Source organism: Dasypus novemcinctus, chromosome 11, assembly GCF_030445035.2.
Source record: "Dasypus novemcinctus isolate mDasNov1 chromosome 11, mDasNov1.1.hap2, whole genome shotgun sequence".
NCBI classification, from domain to species: domain Eukaryota; kingdom Metazoa; phylum Chordata; class Mammalia; order Cingulata; family Dasypodidae; genus Dasypus; species Dasypus novemcinctus.
Genome location: NC_080683.1, coordinates 63,437,034 through 63,456,542, shown reverse-complemented (window position 1 = coordinate 63,456,542; position 19,509 = coordinate 63,437,034). Strand labels below are relative to the sequence as shown.

Sequence of the window (19,509 nt, the reverse complement as noted above, 5' to 3'; positions counted from 1 at the left end):
TTTAGGACATATCCTGGATTGTCTTGGTGGCATATAATTGTTTATATGGAACAGTGTGATCCCTTTACCTAAGTTACACTTGATTTTAGGAAACCATAATACAATTTCATGAAGGTAAATTGTATAAGTACATGTAGTAATTGGAGGTATAGGTTGTGAAAGGAGAGGTATGTATTTGCAGTTAGAATTTTGTATATGTCTGTAGATATCTCATAGTGATTAGAGGTGGAGCAGTCTGGATACTGGGCAATTTGAAGAAAATATACTGCTGGCTTTTCTTGTAAAGCATTATATAACCCCCAAAAGAGAAAATGCTGAAGTACAGATGGCACTTCACTGTATAATATCCACTTGGTGGGTTCTTATAATCTTGAGTTGACATGTACGTACAATTTGGCAATGCCCAGCTTATTTGTGACTTTTCTCCATTTAAGGACCTGTCCTACACAGGAATAATATTGCTGACTACGCACTCAGTGCAGGCACCACGGCTATGAATGCCCAGAGGCTCTTAAGAGCTACAAAACTGAACAAACCCATTCTCCTGGAGGGCTCCCCTGGTGTGGGCAAGACCAGTTTGGTGGCAGCATTAGCAAAGGCTTCAGGCAACACTCTTGTTCGAATCAACTTGTCAGAACAAACGGTAAGCTTAGTCATCCTGCAGCTGATGGGGAGAGATCTACACAGTTAAGTTTGTATTTGTTTATAGAGTTTCCTAGTCAGAAATTGGCTATGAGATCGTCAATACCCCAGATATTTCATATGGGGATATAGACCGTAGCAAGACCTTCCAAACTATTTCTGATTTTGGTTCATTGATAGTGGATACCTGTAATTTATTCTCTCTGGATTCTTTATTCTAATTCTCTTTTGAGATAATGACTTGGCTCAGTATTTAATACCACTTCAATTTTTTACTTTTAAAAAATATTAGAAACACAATGGCTTTTAAACAATCTTAAGAAAATATGGGACAGAGATGGCAAATTAAATGAGAATCTCTGGGAGTAGGTCCTAGACATTGTTGTTGCTTTTTAAGTTCACTAATTAATTCCCAAGTGCAGCTAGGGTTGAGAACTACTGATCTAGGGTGGCAGCTCTTATTGATTAGTATTTAGAGCATTATGATGAGAAGGTCCTTGCGTCATATCTGGGCTCTGGGGAAGAGTGCTGGGATTAGTTTTCTCTGCCTGTCTTTGGTATAAGAAGTAATAGTAGTGGCACAAGGCCCCCCATCTATTTATTATTTTTGATTTAGGGCCTTGGGATCTTTTCAATTTTTTATGTAATGTTGCCTTATTCCTGTTTTTTCCCCTTTTCAAAGGACATCACGGATCTGTTTGGAGCAGATCTGCCTGTTGAAGGTGGCAAGGGAGGAGAGTTTGCCTGGCGTGATGGTCCCTTGCTGGCAGCTCTGAAGGCAGGCCATTGGGTTGTATTGGACGAGGTGAGGGGATTGTCCATTGTGCGGGGTGAAATCACATGTGTGAGAAGCAGTGATACTTTTCATAGCTCTAGGAAAGTCCTCAGTGGGTGATCATGGTGATGGTCAGTATAGGCAAATTCTCTAATATAAAGAATGCTCCAAGGTTTTTTTCAAGAATAAGAAAGGTCACTGGTATAAAACATGCACAGAAGCCTCTCTTTACATATAAACTACAAACTCTCCTACTTTTGTAAAACAGCCTCCAGAGGAGAACCGCCTTTTGTCTAGTTTGTTCTCTAGTCCCCGGCAGTCTTAATGCATTTGTATCTACGACAGAGGTATTTTATATAAATAGTGTCAGTAACTTCATGTTTTATCAGTGCATATGCCAAGAGACTGCAGAAAGTTATCTTAAATAGAGACGTACAGAAATGGTGAGAAAATCATCAAAGTTCTGTGTTCATATTGGACAAATTATTATTATTAATAATTTTATATTATTTTAATATGTCACAATTTTTTTTTGCAAAGTGGCCATTTTTGCGAGCGTGTGGAGAGTTTGATCTCAAAAACAGTGTTCCATTTAAGACTCTTTTTTCAGAAATTACCATTATGACTGATATTCAAAATATCTTTAGTGTTGCAAGACTCACATGGTAAACATAAAACTCCTACACTTATTCAGTAGTGTTCACTCAATGGAAAACAAAAAGGCATTAACAACAGCTATTTCTTTTAAGAAAATATCCAAATAACGGGAATCAACACTGAGGTACTAGAATTAAAGTTGATGACACAGAGCAACTTAATTGGCATTCCTTTTTTGGGTGTGGGGAATTAAACTCATTGTAAAAAGTGCTTTCAATGCATACTGTTTTATCTGTGCTGCCATGTCACAAAAATAGGCTTGCAAAGGCCGGTGAAGTGTATGGCTGCTCGAAGTCCACGGAACTGCAATTATTTTATTTATTTATTTTTATTTCTCTCCCCTTTTACCCGCCCCCCCAGTTGTCTGCTCTCTCTGTCCATTCGCTGTGTGTTCTTCTGTGACCGCTTCTATCCTTATCAACAGCACCAGGAATCTGTGTTTCTTTTTTGTTGTTGTTGCGTCATCTTGTTGTGTCAGCTCTCCATGTGTGTGGCACCATTCTTGGGCAGGCTGCACTTTCTTTTGCACTGGGCGGCTCTCCTTATGGGGCGTACTTCTTGCGCGTGGGGCTCCCCTACGTGGGGAACCCCTGTGTGGCACGGCACTCCCTGTGCACATCAGCAATGAACATGGGTCAGCTCCACACGGGTCAAGGAGGCCCAGGGTTTGAACTGCGGACCTCCTATGTGGTAGGCGGACGCCCTATCCATTGGGCCAAGTCTGCTTCCTGGAACTGCAATTAAGTGCAACTATAAATAATACTGAAAAAAAGTTTACCATCTGACCAGTAGTAAATACTTTCAGAGCTTTCCATTTAGTGTATCTTTTGCAGTATTCTAAACTATTCACATTGACACTCACATTCATGGTAGTGCTTACTGCAAGGGAGGCATACAGCCAGTTGTTTTGGCTAAGGTATGCTAGGAAGGCATTCCCTGGGTTTTACAGAAAAGTAACAGTATTAATCTAATGGCCATCACTGATAGGCTGCTTAAATAAACGATATCTCCTTCCTTCATTGTGTTGAAAGGGCCCTCTGGGAAGGTACAGAAAAAAACCAAAAACTATTACTATTGAATTTACTGAACTGGAGAAATGGAAGCTCCTTAAGACCCAGATGGTACCGCTGTCATTTTATAAGGGTTTTCCTTCAAGTGAAACTACTACATTGCCTGCCATTTTCTGTCCCAAGTGTTGAGTGGTCATTAATATCATCCAAGCCATTTACTTGCCACTTGTGTTTAATATCTGTAAATTACTTTTTAATGGCATTTTTAGAGCTAGCATAAATCATCTTGTTTTTGTAAAGGTGCACTCTTAGGAACCTTTCATATCATTAAAAACTTTGTTGACTTCATCATTCACTGTGACTCCAGAAGCCATGGTACCAGGGGCTGTGGATACAGCGGTGACTTGCGCTCTGGCCCCATGGCACTGGGGAGGAGAAAGAGAAGAGGTGGTAGGGCAGCGGCAAGTGTGGGGCAGGCCAAGAGCGGCAGCCTGAGAGATGCGCTGGCAGTGGGTCGGCCAGCCGCAGGCGGTGGGCCTGGATAAATTATTGATCAAAAGAACAGACAAACACATGGAAAGTGATGTACAAAATAAAAAAAAAAAATAAGATTGCGTTAGCTAGAGGCTAGGAAATAGTTGTTGAACTGAAATGGTTAGGGTGATGAAAGTGTAGCCATAAGACACTTCTGACACAAAGGTTCCCTAAATTTAGACCCTTTTGGAAAGTTCCACAGCATTGGCAGGGGTGGGGGTGGGGTGGGGGGGTGGGGATGCTTTGGGACTCCTTACTGCTCTGCTGGTTTATATTGTTCTTGGGGTGATCCTCAAGGGGATGAAGTGTATTGTTGTTTTCCCGCTTCAGACTTTTTGGATAAAGATATCTGATAGAACATTCATCGTCAGAAAAAAGAATGCCTAGTTTTAATGGTTAAGGTTACTGACCATGCTTGTATTTGGTGGAAATGCATCCAGGGCCTGCAAACTTAAACCCTTCTTAGGCATTCTGGACTTGGAAACACACTTAGGAGTAGCTTGTAGAACTTAACACACTTGTTTAGGGATTCACAGAGAAGTTTGTGCTAATACAAACAAGACTCCTGAAATTCTAATATAATATGTAGCATTTTTTTGTTTTGCCTATTTGTATCTTCCTGATCCACTTTTTCCACATTACCTAAAAACTACCCATATTTTGCATCTGTGAGCTCTGAACCCAGTGTCTGAAGTCCTCCATTCTGCCCTTTTCCTTTCTTGCACAAGAGACCCTTTAATATTCTATAACTCAAAAAACTGTTGGTAGAAGGTAATTATGTAGATAAATTTTATTGTTTATATCATGACTTTGAATCCATTTGGGGATTTTATTCAGTATTAGACCTGGGAAAGTATGTAAAGAGTGATCAATCTTACTCAATTCTTTAAATTTAGTGTCAAATTTGAAAAAATAAAAGACTGCAAAAATGAGATGTCTGTGTTGGCACTTTTTTTTTTTTGTAAGTTAATATCAACTTGTTACAAAGTAGATAGTTGTAAGTGCATATAATTAACTTTAGAGAACATTTTAACTGTCTTTTTAATTTAATCTGATTATTCAGTTTACTTAAAAATTGATTTAGTTTACACATCTAAAATGTATTTTGCATTATATGTAAAATAAAGAATATTATGACTGCCTATCATTTCATCATTCAGCTTAAATAATAGAACGTTACCAATATTGCTTGAGCTTTTCTTTCCTTGAGGAGAACGCTATTTTACTTTTGTAGCTTTAAAAAAATTATATAGCATATCTAATAAAACAAATACATGCACTTTGTTCCCCAAATAGCTTAACCTGGCTTCTCAGTCTGTATTGGAAGGACTCAATGCTTGTTTTGATCATCGAGGAGAAATCTACGTTCCTGAATTAGGAATGAGCTTTCAAGTGCAGCATGAGAAGACAAAGATTTTTGGGTGTCAAAATCCTTTTAGACAAGGAGGTGGGAGGAAGGGCTTGCCCAGGTCTTTCCTTAACAGATTCACTCAGGTAAGATTTGGTGTTGCCACAAAGACCAAAAGTGGCATTTCAAGGGCTAATAAGACTGTTGCTACCTAGCTGTTAGGATATTCACTGTGAGAGTGAGAAAGGATCAGGTCAGTGTTCTGCTTCTCAATTTCATGCCTTTGTATGATGACTGTCAATGTGACCGATTTCCATTGGCACTTTCTCTCATGGTTTGAATCACTTTGTCTTATGCTCTAAGAGGATCTGGTGTGTTATTAGTTGGTAATGAGGAGATAAGGTCACCAGTGTCTTTAGGATTCTTTTACTGTAACCAGTCATGAAGGGCGTTGATCTTTTCAAGTATCTATGTAACTTGTAAAGCATTTATAAAATTATAATGAAAGAAATACATTTTAATTAAAAGTGAGAAAGAACAGAAAACGACTACCAACAGTCAAAAACCAGTATACACAATACCCAAACCAATCATTATTAACATTTTGGCGTCTTTTCTTAGGGATTTTATTCCCACGTGAAGGTATATCGTGTGTACGCATGCATGCTGTTTTGGATTTTTTTTTTTTTGTAAACAATTATTCTCTTGATAATTCGAGGGGTGATTGCTCAGTTTGTAAGTTTTCCAGTTTTTTTCCCCCAAAACAGTAACAGCAGACATTTATTGAGGACTTTTACTACATGCCAAACACCGCACACGTTTTAACTCATTTAATTGTTATAACCCCATGAGTTAGGGGCTGTTAATAGTACTTTTTGTCTTTTCTTTTTAATCTTTATTTTTTAGAACACTTGTATGTTTACAGAAAAATTGCACATAAACTACAGAGTTCCCAGATAGACTGACAGTTTTCCCTATTGTTACCATTTTATATTAGTACATTTGATACAATTTATAAACCAATATTATCAGAATTATATTATTAACTAAAGTCCATGGTTTACATTAGGGTTCATGCTTTCTCAGGTTTTTAAATGTTCTTTTATTTACTTGTTTTAACAGCTGTTGTTGAAAGTTTTGACTAAACTAGAGGTTTGGAAATGCCTCTGGATGTTAACTTTCCTCCGTGTTCTGTTCCTGATAATTAAGAATTTGTTGAATATCTTTTAAGAATACTTGATTAGGAAAATGTTCATACACATTGGAAAACTTGAATGAATTTCCTAGTGAACACCCCTACCATCTAGATTTTGTAGAACATTCTTTCCCAAGTACAGTTAAAAAAAGTATCCTTTTTCTTAATTCACTACAATTGAGCTTTAAAAAAAAACTGCTCTATATTTGAAAAATTTTATATGATTTCTGTATGCTAAAAATGCAGTCAAATTTTTATGACTATAATTATGTATTTTACTGAGGTATTGTTACTTTGGTGTTAAATTAATATTTTGCATAACAAGACATAGCAGTAATTTCTGGTGTTTGGAAATGATACCATCTCCTCATGCATTTTGAATTTGTAGGTCTTTGTGGATCCCCTTACAGTAATTGACATGGAATTCATTGCCAGTACTTTGTTTCCTGCCATTGACAAAAATATTGTTAAGAAAATGGTTGCTTTCAATAACCAAGTAAGTGCGTGTTTGTATTAGTTGTTCTTTATTGTCCTAGCTGTTTTTGTACTAGCAATTTCTTAATGTGGGTCTCTCCCAATTTAGCAGTCTCTCTAAGATAAATCAGCTAGATTTCTACAAGTTTCTAATGTAAGCAAGCTTTTCATTTGAGGGTTACAGTAATTCAGTTCTATATTTTGTGTACTGATACTAATGCTCACAGGGTATTTCTGGCATTTATAGATCTGGGTTGGGAGAAGGTAGCATCTAAATCCAGCAGGTGAGTTTCTGTCTCATATTATGTTTGCATTTGTAGTACATTGATAATACTTAATGCAGTGAGGCAGTGGTACGAATTTCCCAATAAGGGTACTTTCTTTCTAGATTGATCATGAAGTGACTGTTGAGAAGAAATGGGGACAAAAAGGAGGACCCTGGGAGTTCAACCTCCGGGACCTTTTCCGCTGGTGTCAGTTGATGCTGGTTGACCAGTCTCCTGGGTGTTATGACCCTGGCCAGCATGTGTTTTTGGTCTATGGAGAAAGAATGAGAACCAGGGAAGACAAAGAAAAGGTGAGTTTCACACTTGATTTTTGTGTTTCTTTCCATCTGAAATTGATTTCTTTCTAAGGAAGACAAAGAGCATACAGACATAATAATACCAGGTCCAGTGAAGCTGCTTGAGAATGTTGGCATTAAGGGACTCAACAGTCCCCTACCTCAGGGGTTCACAGTATAGGATAGCTTGCTCTGGAGGATAGATTTTCTTATTATCTAGATCCCTATGAACACAAACCTTAAAACACTATTGCCTTCTAGTAATTAAGAACTATAACAACAGCAACAAAAAGTACTTCATCTTTCTAGGCACAGAGGTGGGAAGCAGGAGGAGACAGACAGGTAATACCTACTATACCCAGTTAGAAGAGGAGGTTTTTGATTTGTTTTGCTTTTAAGTAAATGTCAGATTAGAAAGTTTATTTTTTAGGAAGTATAAATAGATCTTAAGAACGAATATTAGTATATAGTAGGAAATAAAAGTACCCCTTAGTAAAGAGAAGATGATACTAGAATTCCTAGTTTAAGGAACTATAATTTTTGCTTCTTGGTATTAAAAGTCTTACCTCACTGAATGCTCATAACAGCTGTATGGAGAGGTGCTATCATGATTCTTAGAGATGAAGCTCTAAGGCTCAGAGTGAGAGAGTCTCAAAGGTAGTGGGAGAACCAGCGCTCTGACCCAGGCCTTCTCTACTTTGTATGGTATACCCTGTAGCTGTTTGAAAATGCATTAATTAAACTACAGACCCACAGGCGTATCAGTAACTTGTTGAAATGTGAAGATGGCTGGCCCTTTGCACAAGTGGTTCTCATATACTTTTCATTCTGCTGCTGACTGCCTTGATCCCTTTTTTTTTTCTTTAAATTTATTTTATTTATTCTTCCCATCGCCCCTTGCCACCTGCGCTCACTGTCTGCTCTGTCTACTGGCTGGACATTCTTCTGTGTCTGCTTGTCTTCTCTCCTCATCTTCTCTTTAGGAGGCACCAGGAACTGATCCTGGGACCACTGAAGTGGGAGAGAGGCACTCTGTAACTTGAGTCACATCAGCTACCTGTTTTGTTGTGTCTCTCATTGTCTTTCCTCTGTGTCTCTTTTTTTGTTGCATCATCTTGTTGCACCAGCTCTCTGCGGTACGGGCCGGCTCACCTTCACCAGGAGACCCTGGGGCCCTCTGTATGGTAGATGGGAGCCCAATTGCTTGTCACATCTGCTTCTCTGGACCCCTTTTTATGTTGAATTTAGAATCTAATCAAATGCTAACAAATCATTTGTTATGTGCAAGTAGCCATTAGTCATTATATTAGGAGAAAGTATGCACCTGGTATTTGAGAGAATGTGAGCTATAATTTATATACCAACAACTAGTATTTTAATTTATCCATCCACTTATTTGTTATAATAGTTGTGGTCAGACATTGGACAATTGATCTTAGTTAGATGATAGATCATTGTAGATTCTGGAAGATATCCTTCACTCTTCCAGTTTCTAGTTTTTGTAATTGACCAAATGTTTTCTGAGAAAAAAGTCAGGAAATAGGCACTCAAATAATAGAAGGAGAAAGGCTATAAAAATGGAAAAGTTTGAGATGAATTGAATCTTATTTTATAAAACCAAATAAACCTAGCTAGATTGTGAAAGTGTTTGTATTTTTAACCCTTGGTGGACTAACGGGAGGGTAGGTTACAGGCTCTAGAGTGGAGTATGAAGTTAGAGATAGCCTGGGCCTGGAAGTGGTTGACTGGAACACTTTCCCCCATTCTGATTTTATTTTAGTCTTGAGATAAAGGCTTGTTTTAATCAGTGTTTGGCACCAATTTAAATCCTGGTGTAAGTTACTTTAGCTGGCTTTAATTTTTCCTGCTGCCAATGGATAAATTAGTTTTTTTTATATACCCAACCCTTCCACCCCAAAATCTTTAGATTTTCTAAAGAAAGCAATATAGAAAATAGGGTTAACAAAGTTTTCTAAAAGTATTACTGCAAAGGAAAGGATAAGGCACATAAATAATTGGTAAGAGTTAGAGAATAACTTTCATTTTCATCCCTATGTAAATAGGGATAACAGTGTTTTTGGAATCACACTGGTTTAGATTTAAAAATCACTTGCCAGTCATGGGCAAATCATATAACTCTTCTGCATCCTATTATCCCATATGTATAAAACAGAAATGCTCCCTATTTTGCAGGACTATATGAATCAGAAACAACGTATTGGAATGCTTAGCAACAAAGCAAAGCTCAATAAATGGCTGTTGTTCTTCATGTTACTATTACTGTTCTCTACTACTCTCTTTATAGATGACATCTTGAAAAATAACGGCAAATTCATGTGTAGATTTGCTATAGTTTCCTTTGCTTCATTTTAATGTATAGTACATTCTCACTGAAATCTCAAATAGTTTGGGAATATGTGAATACTTTTCTTGAGGTCAAATTTGCTTTCATTCTGAAGAATTAAAGAAATGCCGCCTATACTTTTATAATAGAAAATTCAGAAGGATAAGGAAATGATGACTAGAATTTTTAGAATATTATGACTCATTATGGTGCACATTTTTCTCAAAGCATTCTGGAAGGTCTGGCTAAGCATTTGGTAGAGTGATTTGTACTTTGCTTGCATCATTTTCTTTTAGGTCATTGCCATATTCAAGGATGTGTTTGGCTCAAATTCCAACCCGTATATGGGGACCAGATTCTTTCATATCACCCCCTATGATGTTCAGGTGAGGGCAATAGGGTAATCCACTTCTTTTTCACAATTAAAATTTTCTGTGGTTTCTTCTGCTCCTACTACCAGGAGCACTTGTGAGATTTTACTGGCATGTCTTTTCAGCTGGGTTACTCAGTGCTTTCCCGTGGCAACTATGCTCCTCACTCATCCTGCCGACCCCTGTTGCTCCTACACCAGTCATTACAGTCTCTGGAGTCGATCATGAAGTGTGTGCAGATGAGCTGGATGGTCATTCTTGTGGGACCAGCCTCTGTGGGTAAGACCAGCCTGGTCCAACTGCTGGCACACCTGACTGGCCACACATTAAAGATCCTGGCTATGAACAGTGCAATGGACACTACTGAGCTTCTCGGTGGATTTGAGCAGGTACTGCTCCGCCTTCACATTTTCAGGCAAAAATTGATAAATTCCATGGTCTGATTGATGTCCTCTATGTTGGTGGTAGCTACAGATAATAGTATCCTTTGGCCAATGGCTATGATGAGTTCATGTGTTTGGAAATTTCAGGTTGACCTTCTCCGACCTTGGAGACAGCTCCTAGAGAAGGTGGAAGGTACTGTAAGAGTGCTGTTAAGGGACAGCCTCCTTGTCAGTACCGATGATACAGAAGTAGTGCTGCGGGCCTGGAGTCATTTCCTTCTGACGTATAAGCCAAAGTATCTTGGAGAAGGTGGTAAAGGTGTCACGATGGAGATTTTTAATAAGCTGGAAGCAGTATTACTGCTTATGCAACGACTCAACAATAAAATCAACTCGTACTCCAAGACAGGTATGTGTATTTGGATGTGTGTGTACCAGACACTTACCATTGCCCATGTAGTGTCCATCTATAGGTGATAGATTGGTAATTGGAATGCTTACAATTTTTTGAATGAATTTAATATTAACAAGGAAATCTTTGGCTTAGAAAATTAAATGAAAGTGTTTCTAATAAGCAAATGGTCAAAATGGGCTACTGAGTTTTATGGCTCATTTTGTGTATAATTTGCTATGATGATAAATCACTCACCTGTAAAACAAAACTATTCTTGCGTTTTGTTGATTTGTTTTTGCCTATTTATAATTATTCAAGAAATTGAGAGCAATTTTTCTGCCATGCCTTTTTTTTTTAATTTCAATTTTTTAAAGAACAGTCATGCATACCATATAGGATTCCCACACATCACCCCACCACCAACAGCTTACATTGTTACAAATGATGAAAAATGTTGCTTCATTATTACTGCTATCTATTGTCAATAGCTTATAATTGGCATATTTTTCCCACAAACCATATTATCATTAACACCATATATTAGTATTGTATATTTATGATAGTTCATGAAAAATGTTCTTATGTTTGTACTGTTAAGCACAGTCCATCATTCACCACTGGGTTCACTGTGTTTATATGGTTCTCTGCCTTATACAGTCCATCCAAACTGAAGAATAGGAGTCTGTGAATCAATAGGATTGTGTTTATACTATTCCATATGACATACAGTTAGCATAGAAACTTACTTTTTTCATTTTGCAATGCAGCTTTCTGGGTAGTGGTGAGCATGGCTGTAGGGCAGGGTAGGGTAAATGCCCATAGGTTAGGTCTAGCACTGTGATTGTCATCCTTTATTTCCTAAAACTTTTGCTTGTAACTGGTAACAAAGAATTGATTCCTTAAGGATGAATAAATCAGATTTCTCACACCTTAGCTCCAAGCTCTGTAAACATTTTCTCCATGGTTGCTGGTCAGATAGTTAATTTCACCATTAAATTATTCTGTCATTTCTCAGTTTAAGCCCATCATTTGATTTTTAAATCCTTTACTCATTCTCTTCATGAGTAATTATTAATATTAATGCTGTTTGATTGTTCATATGTCACTTTATTTTTAAAAGATGGATATTATAAATCTCACTGAGATGTGAATTCCTGAGTGGTAGGCACATACTAAATACTAAATATATTTACTTTTAATCCTTATAACAATACTGCATTGCAAGGAGGATTATTTCCATTTCATAGATGAGGAAATGGATGCTCACAGAGGTTAAATAACCTGCTCAAGTCTTACAGTTACCAAATGGTTAGGTTAGTTATTTTTTAAAATATTTATCTCCCTGTCCCCATGGCTCCCTTGTCTGTCTGCTAGTAGTCTGCTTGTTGCCTTTACTCATTGTGTCTGTTTGTTCGTAAACTCCTTTGTTGCATCTGCTGTCTTCATTAGTAGGCACCGGGAACTGAACCCGGGACCTCCCAAATGGGAGGCAGGAACCCAACTGCTTGAGCCACATCTGCTTCTAGATTAGGTTTTGAATTCAAGCCCCTGTGACTCCAAAGCTCTGAATCTAGTGAGTGTGTATTTCTTTCATAAGCTAGTTAAAAACTAGATATTTAGGATAAATTCTTATAGCTTATTTTTATATTACTTTTTATTTTGGAATGTCTTGCATATTGTAAATTAATATCTTAGAGCTATTAACAGAGTAAAAAACCTGAATGTAAAACAGTTTATCTACTAACTTTTATTTTTGGGGTAAGCAAATATTTTTTTCTTCCTTTTAACTATCTTCTTGTGTTTTTATAGTGAACAAATGTGACTTTTAAAATATATCCTAGTTCTTTTATGTTTATATTCTACTTGAAATCCTTCTGTGTATTGAACTTATTTGGGTTTTTTTTTTTTCATCTTTATAAATTGATTTTTATTTACATTTTTAATAAATGGAATCAAACGGTGTGTTATGCAATGTATTTTGTTCCTAGTAACACAATCATACAGTATTCATCCTTTTGTGTCTGACTTGCTTCACTCTGAACTTATTTGTAATACCTGTGGTAACATCTTTGTCACTAATTTCATCAGCTCTGTCATTTCTGGGTTTGTTCTGTTGACTCCTTTTTCTCCTAGTTTTGAGTTATATTTTCTTGCTTCTTTGTATGCCCAGTACTTTTGATGAAGTTGCTGAGTGGTGCATTTTGCTTTATTTCTTTGATGACGATTGGGCTTTGGGAGGCAGTTAAGTTGCTTATGAGTCATTTGGGTCTTTTCAAGCTTGCTTTTAAGCTGAATGCCCCTATACTCTGTGGGGTCTCTTCACTCTGACTGATGGGAACAGGGATAATTCTAGGAATTATCCAAGATTCATGCTTCTTATATTCCCTAGTGATTTTTTCTTTGAAGTTTTTTGGCTATACTTGTGAAACTAAACCCTGACGTGCATATGCAGATTGTCATTTAGCCAGAGACTCCAGAGGCCCTCTCCAGTGCTCTACCTTCAGTTGAGCTGCCTCTGCTTCTCTGCACTCCAGTCTGTCTCCTCAATTCATTGAGACCTCTAGGATCTGTTTGGGTCCTCTCCCTGCTCAATGGCCCAGAAATGGCTTCCATGTAGAAACTCAGGGCTTTTCTTTATTTGCTTCTTTTCCTTCAGGGGTGACACTGCCTGTTGTTGAATGTCTGAAAGCAGTTGTTGGCATTTTTTTTTTTAAGATTTTTTTTTTTCAATTTCTCTCCCCCCTCCCCTCTGTTGTCTACTCTCTGTGTCCATTCGCTATGTATTCTTCTGTGACCACTTCTATCCTCATCACTGGCACCAGGAATCTGTGTTTCTTTTTTTGTTGTTGCGTCATCTTGCTGTGTCAGCTCTCCATGTGTGCAGCACCATTCTTGGGCAGGCTGCACTTTCTTTCGCTCTGGGTGGCTCTCCTTATGGGGCGCACTTCTTGCGCATGGGGCTCCCCTACGCAGGGGACACCCCTACGTGGCACAGCTCTCCTTGCGTGCATCAGCACTTCACATGGGCCAGCTCCACATGGGTCAAGGAGGCCTGGGGTTTGAACCACGGACCTCCCATGTGGTTGGCGGATGCCCTATCCATCGGGCCAAGTCCGCTTCCCAGTTGTTGGCATTTATTTGCCCAGTTTTCTCATGGTTAACAGTGAGAGGTTAAGTCTGAACCTTGTTACCCTCCCGTGAATGAAAGCAGGAGTTGAACACATCATGCTTTGTGATGTGAAAAAGGATCATAGAACAATTTCCAACAAAAAAAGATCAATTGAGAAACTGGCAAGGAAGGGCCATTAAAACAGCACCAGTGATTAGTACAATCATTTATTATCTTTATTTTATAAAGAAGGGAGGGAAGCAGACGTAGCTCAACTGATAGAGCATCTGCCTACCACATGGACGGTCCGGGGTTCAAACCCAGGACCTCCTGGCCCAGATGGTGAGTCAGCCCATGTGTGGTGCTGCTGCTTTCAAGGAGTGCTATGCCATGCAGGAGTGTCCCCCGTGTAGGGAGCCCCATGCACAAGGAGTGTGTTCCACATTGAGCTGCCCCACATGAAAAAAGTACAGCCCGCCCAGGAGTTGCGCTGCACACATACACAGCTGACACAGCCAGGTGACGCAACAAAAACAGACAGATTCCTGGTGCCACTGAGAATGCAAGCGGACACAGAAGAACACACAGCAAATCAACACAGAGCAGACAGTGGAGGGGGAAGTGGGGGAAAGGGAGAGAAATAAATTTTTTAAAAAAGGGCAGAGCCCAGTTTAATAGCAATAATTGCATTATTACCAACTTGCAGCACTTTCATGTAGTTTAAATGCAGTACTAGGTGGGAAACATTATCCTCCTCCTGCCATTTGAGAAATAGAAACACAGGAAAATTATTTGCCTTTTCTATTAACCTAGAGACAACTCTTAAGCTGAGGAAGCCATTCAGAAGTATTTTCTGCGCTGCCAAACCTGATCTCACCTGTTTTTAAGCAAAAGCAAAAAACCCTGTTTATTAATAAACTTTTAAAAAGAGGGTCAAAAGTTTCCAGCTTTCCTTCAATAAACTCTTAGTTTTTTGAATACCCTGGTTTAAAATTAAGTGCTGTGGATGTTGTTGCCTCTGACATTTCAGAGTTTGCCAAACTTGTGGAAGAGTTCCGAAGCTTCGGACTGAAGCTTATGCAGTCAGTCAGTGGCCGTAGCCATGGCACGTTTGAATGGGTCGACAGCATGTTGGTTCAGGCCCTGAAGTCTGGAGACTGGCTTCTGATGGACAACGTTAACTTCTGCAAGTAAGAACCTGATGCCCAATTGCAAATGGCCTGATTGAGATTTGAGATATGCTGGTGGAAGCGCTGGTATTTTTAATCCACTGTTTTTCTTAACTAGAAACACATCTTCAGGCATGTTCTGTAGCTTTTCCCTGAGGTGAACAGTGGTAGTTGGTCATTAGACAGCTTCCAGGTTTCAGTTCTGATTGACAGTGAGCTGAACTGAAGGCTAGCAAAGTCGGATTACTCTCCAAGCAACATTCTTTCAGTTAGGCTTTTTTTATTTAACAGCTGTCACTTCAGTCTGAAATCTTCCTTTTGTTAGGGTCATTCTTAATTGCACATCTTTGAAGTGGAGGATCTGACACAGGGCATTTAGAAGATGTGCATCAGTGATGGCAACAGTTCAGCACGTGTCACTTTTGAGCATTAAGAAATGAAACGGGCAAGTGTGAAGCAGCTGAGCATATACAGCTAGCATAATAAAATCCACCTGATGAGGGCCTTTTCGATGCTTTTTTCTGAATGGTTCCAATTGAAATCCCTTTACCTTTTAATGGATTTGATCATATTGGGGTAGGGTGGTGTGGAGGGGGAAAGGGAAAGAAAGGAGGCTTAGTTCGGAGGAGCTATCATTTTCTTTAGTTTCACGTTTTAAAGAAATATTTTATGTATTCACTATATATTGAAGCTCTGGCTGTGTGTGTGGAAATCAATGGGGAATCTACTCCTGAAAGAGGTAAACACCCACAGTTTTCTATGGGGGAGTAACCTATGGTTAAGAGGAAGACAAGGGCCAGGAGCAGGAGGCCTTTGCAGGGAAAGCAGAGGCAACACAGCATACCAGCCTGTCCACCTTTGAACTCTCTGTGCAGCCCATCAGTGCTGGATCGTTTGAATGCTTTGCTTGAACCTGGAGGCGTCCTCACTGTTAGCGAGCGTGGAATGATAGATGGATCCACTCCCACGATAACACCAAATCCCAATTTCAGGTATTTATGCCTTGTAAGTTTCTGCCTAAGAGTATGACAGCCTTAATAATGACAATGGACATTCAGCCGGACCTCCTCGTGTATTATATTCATTCACCCACTCATTGATTCAGTTAACAAGTATTGATTGAAGGTCTTCTATTTGCCGGGCACTGCCAGGCTCCAGGACACGGCAGTAAACAAGACAGGCAAGGTTCCTGCTTGTGTAGGGCTGGTTATGTTTTAGAGAAGGGAGCAGACAAGATACAAACTCATGAACAGGGTAATTTCAAAAGAATTATTAGTTTTGTGAAAACCATCTAACAAATTGAGATGGAAAATGATTGCTGGGTGATATTTTAGATTGAGGGGCAGCCCCTCTCTCCCCTGAAGAGGTCCCGTTATTCTTAGTGTGAGAAGGCATGGAAGGATTTTGACCAAGGGAATGGTGTGAGCTGACCTGTGGTTTTAAAAATTACTCTAGAACTATGCTGTTTAATACAGTAGCCACTTGCCATTTAAATATGGCTATTTGGATTCAAATTAAATTAAATAAAAATTCAGTTTCTGAGTTACACTAGCCATATTTTAAGTGCTCAATAATCACATGTGGTTGGTGGCAGCCAAAGAACATTACTGTCATCAGAGAAAATTTCAGTGTGGAATAAGAACTTGGGGTGGAGAAGGGTAGAAGCAAGGAGACCAGTTAGTTACAAACCTTTTGCTTGTCAGGCAAGAGATAACTACAACTTACACTATACGATGGCATAGGACTTGTGGGTTAAAAAAAGAGGGAAGAAGCAGTGGACTTGGCCCAGTGGTTAGGGCATCTGTCTACCACATGGGATGTCCACGGTTCAAACCCCGGGCCTCCTTGACCTGTGTGAAGCTGGCCCATGTGCAGTGCTGATGCATGCAGCGAGTGCCACACCACACGGGTGTCCCCCGCGTAGGGGAGCCCCATGCACAAGGAGTGTGCCCAGTAAGGAGAGCCGCCCAGCATGAAAGTAAGTGCAGCCTGCCCAGGAATGGTGCCGCACACACAGAGAGCTGACACAAGATGATGCAACAAAAAGAAACACAGATTCCCTTGCTGCTGACAACAAAAGTGGACGAAGAACACGCAGCAAATAGACACAGAACAGACAACTGGGGGGGGGGGGGAGAAATAAATAAATAAATCTTTTTTAAAAAAGAGGGAAGAAGGAAGACATCGGAGTTTTTGGCTTGAGGATATTTTGAATGGGTATACCATTCGTTGGAAAAGGGAAGACTGGCAGAGAAGCAGGTTTGGTGCAGGGAAGGGTCAGCAGGGAAGCAGCAGTTTGGTTTTGGACATGAGTGTAAGATGTCAGGTAGCTAGGTGGAGGTGTGGATGGGCACTGGATATATGAAGGTATTTGTTTTAGGATAATACACAACTTCCTATTTTGCTCTCTGTAGGTGAGTTAGTAGTGCTCTGGAGAATATCTGAGAGTAAGATTTTTAAGACTTTCAAAGTTCTCTGGTAGCACTAAAGTTGCATTTGATATATAATACATGGTTCCTTAGGGAAGTAGGTTTATAGAAGTAGTGATGCATTTTGGAAATAGGAGTATACACGTGAAGGCAGCGTACTTTGTGTTAGTGCCGTCTTGATTAAACTCCCAAGGATGAGCTGCAGATTTACCCTTACTGATGGCTGCTGACCAACAGCACTGATTATACCTAGATTTTAATTTTTTTTTTTTGAATTGCTATTACTAGGCTTTTTCTCTCAATGGATCCTGTTCATGGAGAAATATCACGAGCTATGCGGAATCGTGGACTTGAAATCTACATTTCAGGAGAAGGGGATGGGAACAGCCCAGATGACCTGGATTTGAAAGTTCTACTGCACAGTCTTGGGTTGGTGGGGGACGGTGTGTGTGATATCCTCTTGGCTGTACACAGAGAGACCCGAGACGCTGTTATAGGTGAGCTGACTTCGGGGGCCTCTGTAGAGTTTTAGTCTAAGCAGTGGGGAGTTTTTCTTTTTAGAGTAATGAAATTGTTCTAAATTTTGTTTGTGATGGTGAATGTAGAACACAGTGATTAAACTAAAAGCTATTGATTGTACACTTTGGATAGATTGTATAGTATGTAAATATATCTAAGTAAAACTGCTTTAAAACAAAACAAAACAAACCAACAGCAGCTCCTTAGGCATATGCTCAGAGGCTCACACTTAGAGGAGCAATGCTTTAGGCACTGAGAGTCCAAAAGTTTGCCCAATAGTCTAGGATCCTCACTGAGGCGCTTGAAGGAAGAATAAAGAAAAAACTTGGAGCTGTTTACAACAGGTATGTGACTTCTAAATGTTCAAATATATAAGAAAGAGCAATAATAATTGTGCTATTTATTGGTTACTGTGTGTTAGGTACACTGCTGGTTGTTTATTTAGTCCTGACATCTGTTTTGTAAGTCCCATATTTTTTTTTTTTTGAGGTACTCGGACCTTATATATGGGAAGCTGGCACTCAACCACTGAGTCACATTGGCTCCACTGAGGTGGTTTTTTCATTTGTTTGCTTGTTGTTTTTTGTTGTTATTGTAGATTTTTGTTTTTAGGAGGCACTGAGAACCGAACCCAGGAACCTCCCATATAGAAAGCAGGCGGTCAGCTGCTTGAGCCACATCCACTTCCCCCATATTTCCATTTTACAGATAATGCTCAGAGAGGTTGAATAACTTGTCAGAGACAAACAATCACTTATGACAGCTGGGATTTAAACATAGGTTCTGTTGGATTTCAAAATCCATGATCTTTTATGAGATCATGCTCATTTTGCCACTTTTAAGAGTCTGCCAGCATTAGACTGAGGATATATGTGACCACACTTGTAAATGAGTCAACTGTTCACTTCCCCACAATATGCTGTAGTTAAAGGGAAGGAGAGAGGGAGGAAAGAAAGGAAGTAATATTCCCACAAAACCATTGTGCCCTAGGGAGGCAGTAGAGTCCATTTAGTAGTTGGATTTCTAAAATCAGAATATGGGTAGGATTGAATGGAAGGAGGTCTGATTTGATGAGGAATTTATCAATTTTTATTGGTGATTTTTCAAAATCTCTTGCTCATAGATGACAATATTTTTTCTTTATAGCTTCTCCAACATCTTCTGTGTCAACTCTAATTCAGACAGCTTTACTCATTGTCCAGTACCTGCAGCGAGGGCTAAGTTTAGATAGAGCCTTTTCTGAAGCATGCTGGGAAATCTATGTCCGCTCCCAGCATTCACCAACAAACCAGAAGGTACTATGAAATGTTCAAACTGCTATCCAAGCTCTACTACTCTACATTATTGAGTAGGAAGAAATTATTTATATAGATGGCACCTTTAATGGCTTAGGAGAGTCAACCACTGCAGGTTTACTCTAATACAGATCTGGTACCCAGAAATAGCTTAAATGTAAATATTCCTTACATGAAACTTATCTATCATCAGAAAAAGTAGAACCTGTACTATTTGATATTGGGGAATGTATATGAGGGTTATTACAAGATGATCCCATAGGACCTAAAAAACTGTAGTTATGCTGTCTGCTAATTTT

The 19,509-nt window shown here is 39.1% G+C and overlaps 1 protein-coding gene across 2 annotated transcripts in view; it reads left to right on the top strand.

Annotated features, from left to right (window-relative positions):
- The window catches only part of MDN1 (midasin AAA ATPase 1), a 170,754-nt gene that overhangs the window by 88,683 nt on the left and 62,562 nt on the right, over positions 1–19,509 (top strand). For both annotated transcript variants that reach the window (XM_058307147.2, XM_058307146.2), the window contains exons 36-47: positions 435–643; positions 1,325–1,447; positions 4,915–5,112; positions 6,550–6,657; positions 7,024–7,212; positions 9,838–9,927; positions 10,038–10,301; positions 10,443–10,704; positions 14,829–14,988; positions 15,843–15,959; positions 17,685–17,893; positions 19,062–19,210. In XM_058307147.2, coding sequence (XP_058163130.1) covers positions 435–643; positions 1,325–1,447; positions 4,915–5,112; positions 6,550–6,657; positions 7,024–7,212; positions 9,838–9,927; positions 10,038–10,301; positions 10,443–10,704; positions 14,829–14,988; positions 15,843–15,959; positions 17,685–17,893; positions 19,062–19,210 — 2,078 coding nt within the window. The remainder of the gene's footprint in view (positions 1–434; positions 644–1,324; positions 1,448–4,914; positions 5,113–6,549; positions 6,658–7,023; positions 7,213–9,837; positions 9,928–10,037; positions 10,302–10,442; positions 10,705–14,828; positions 14,989–15,842; positions 15,960–17,684; positions 17,894–19,061; positions 19,211–19,509) is intronic.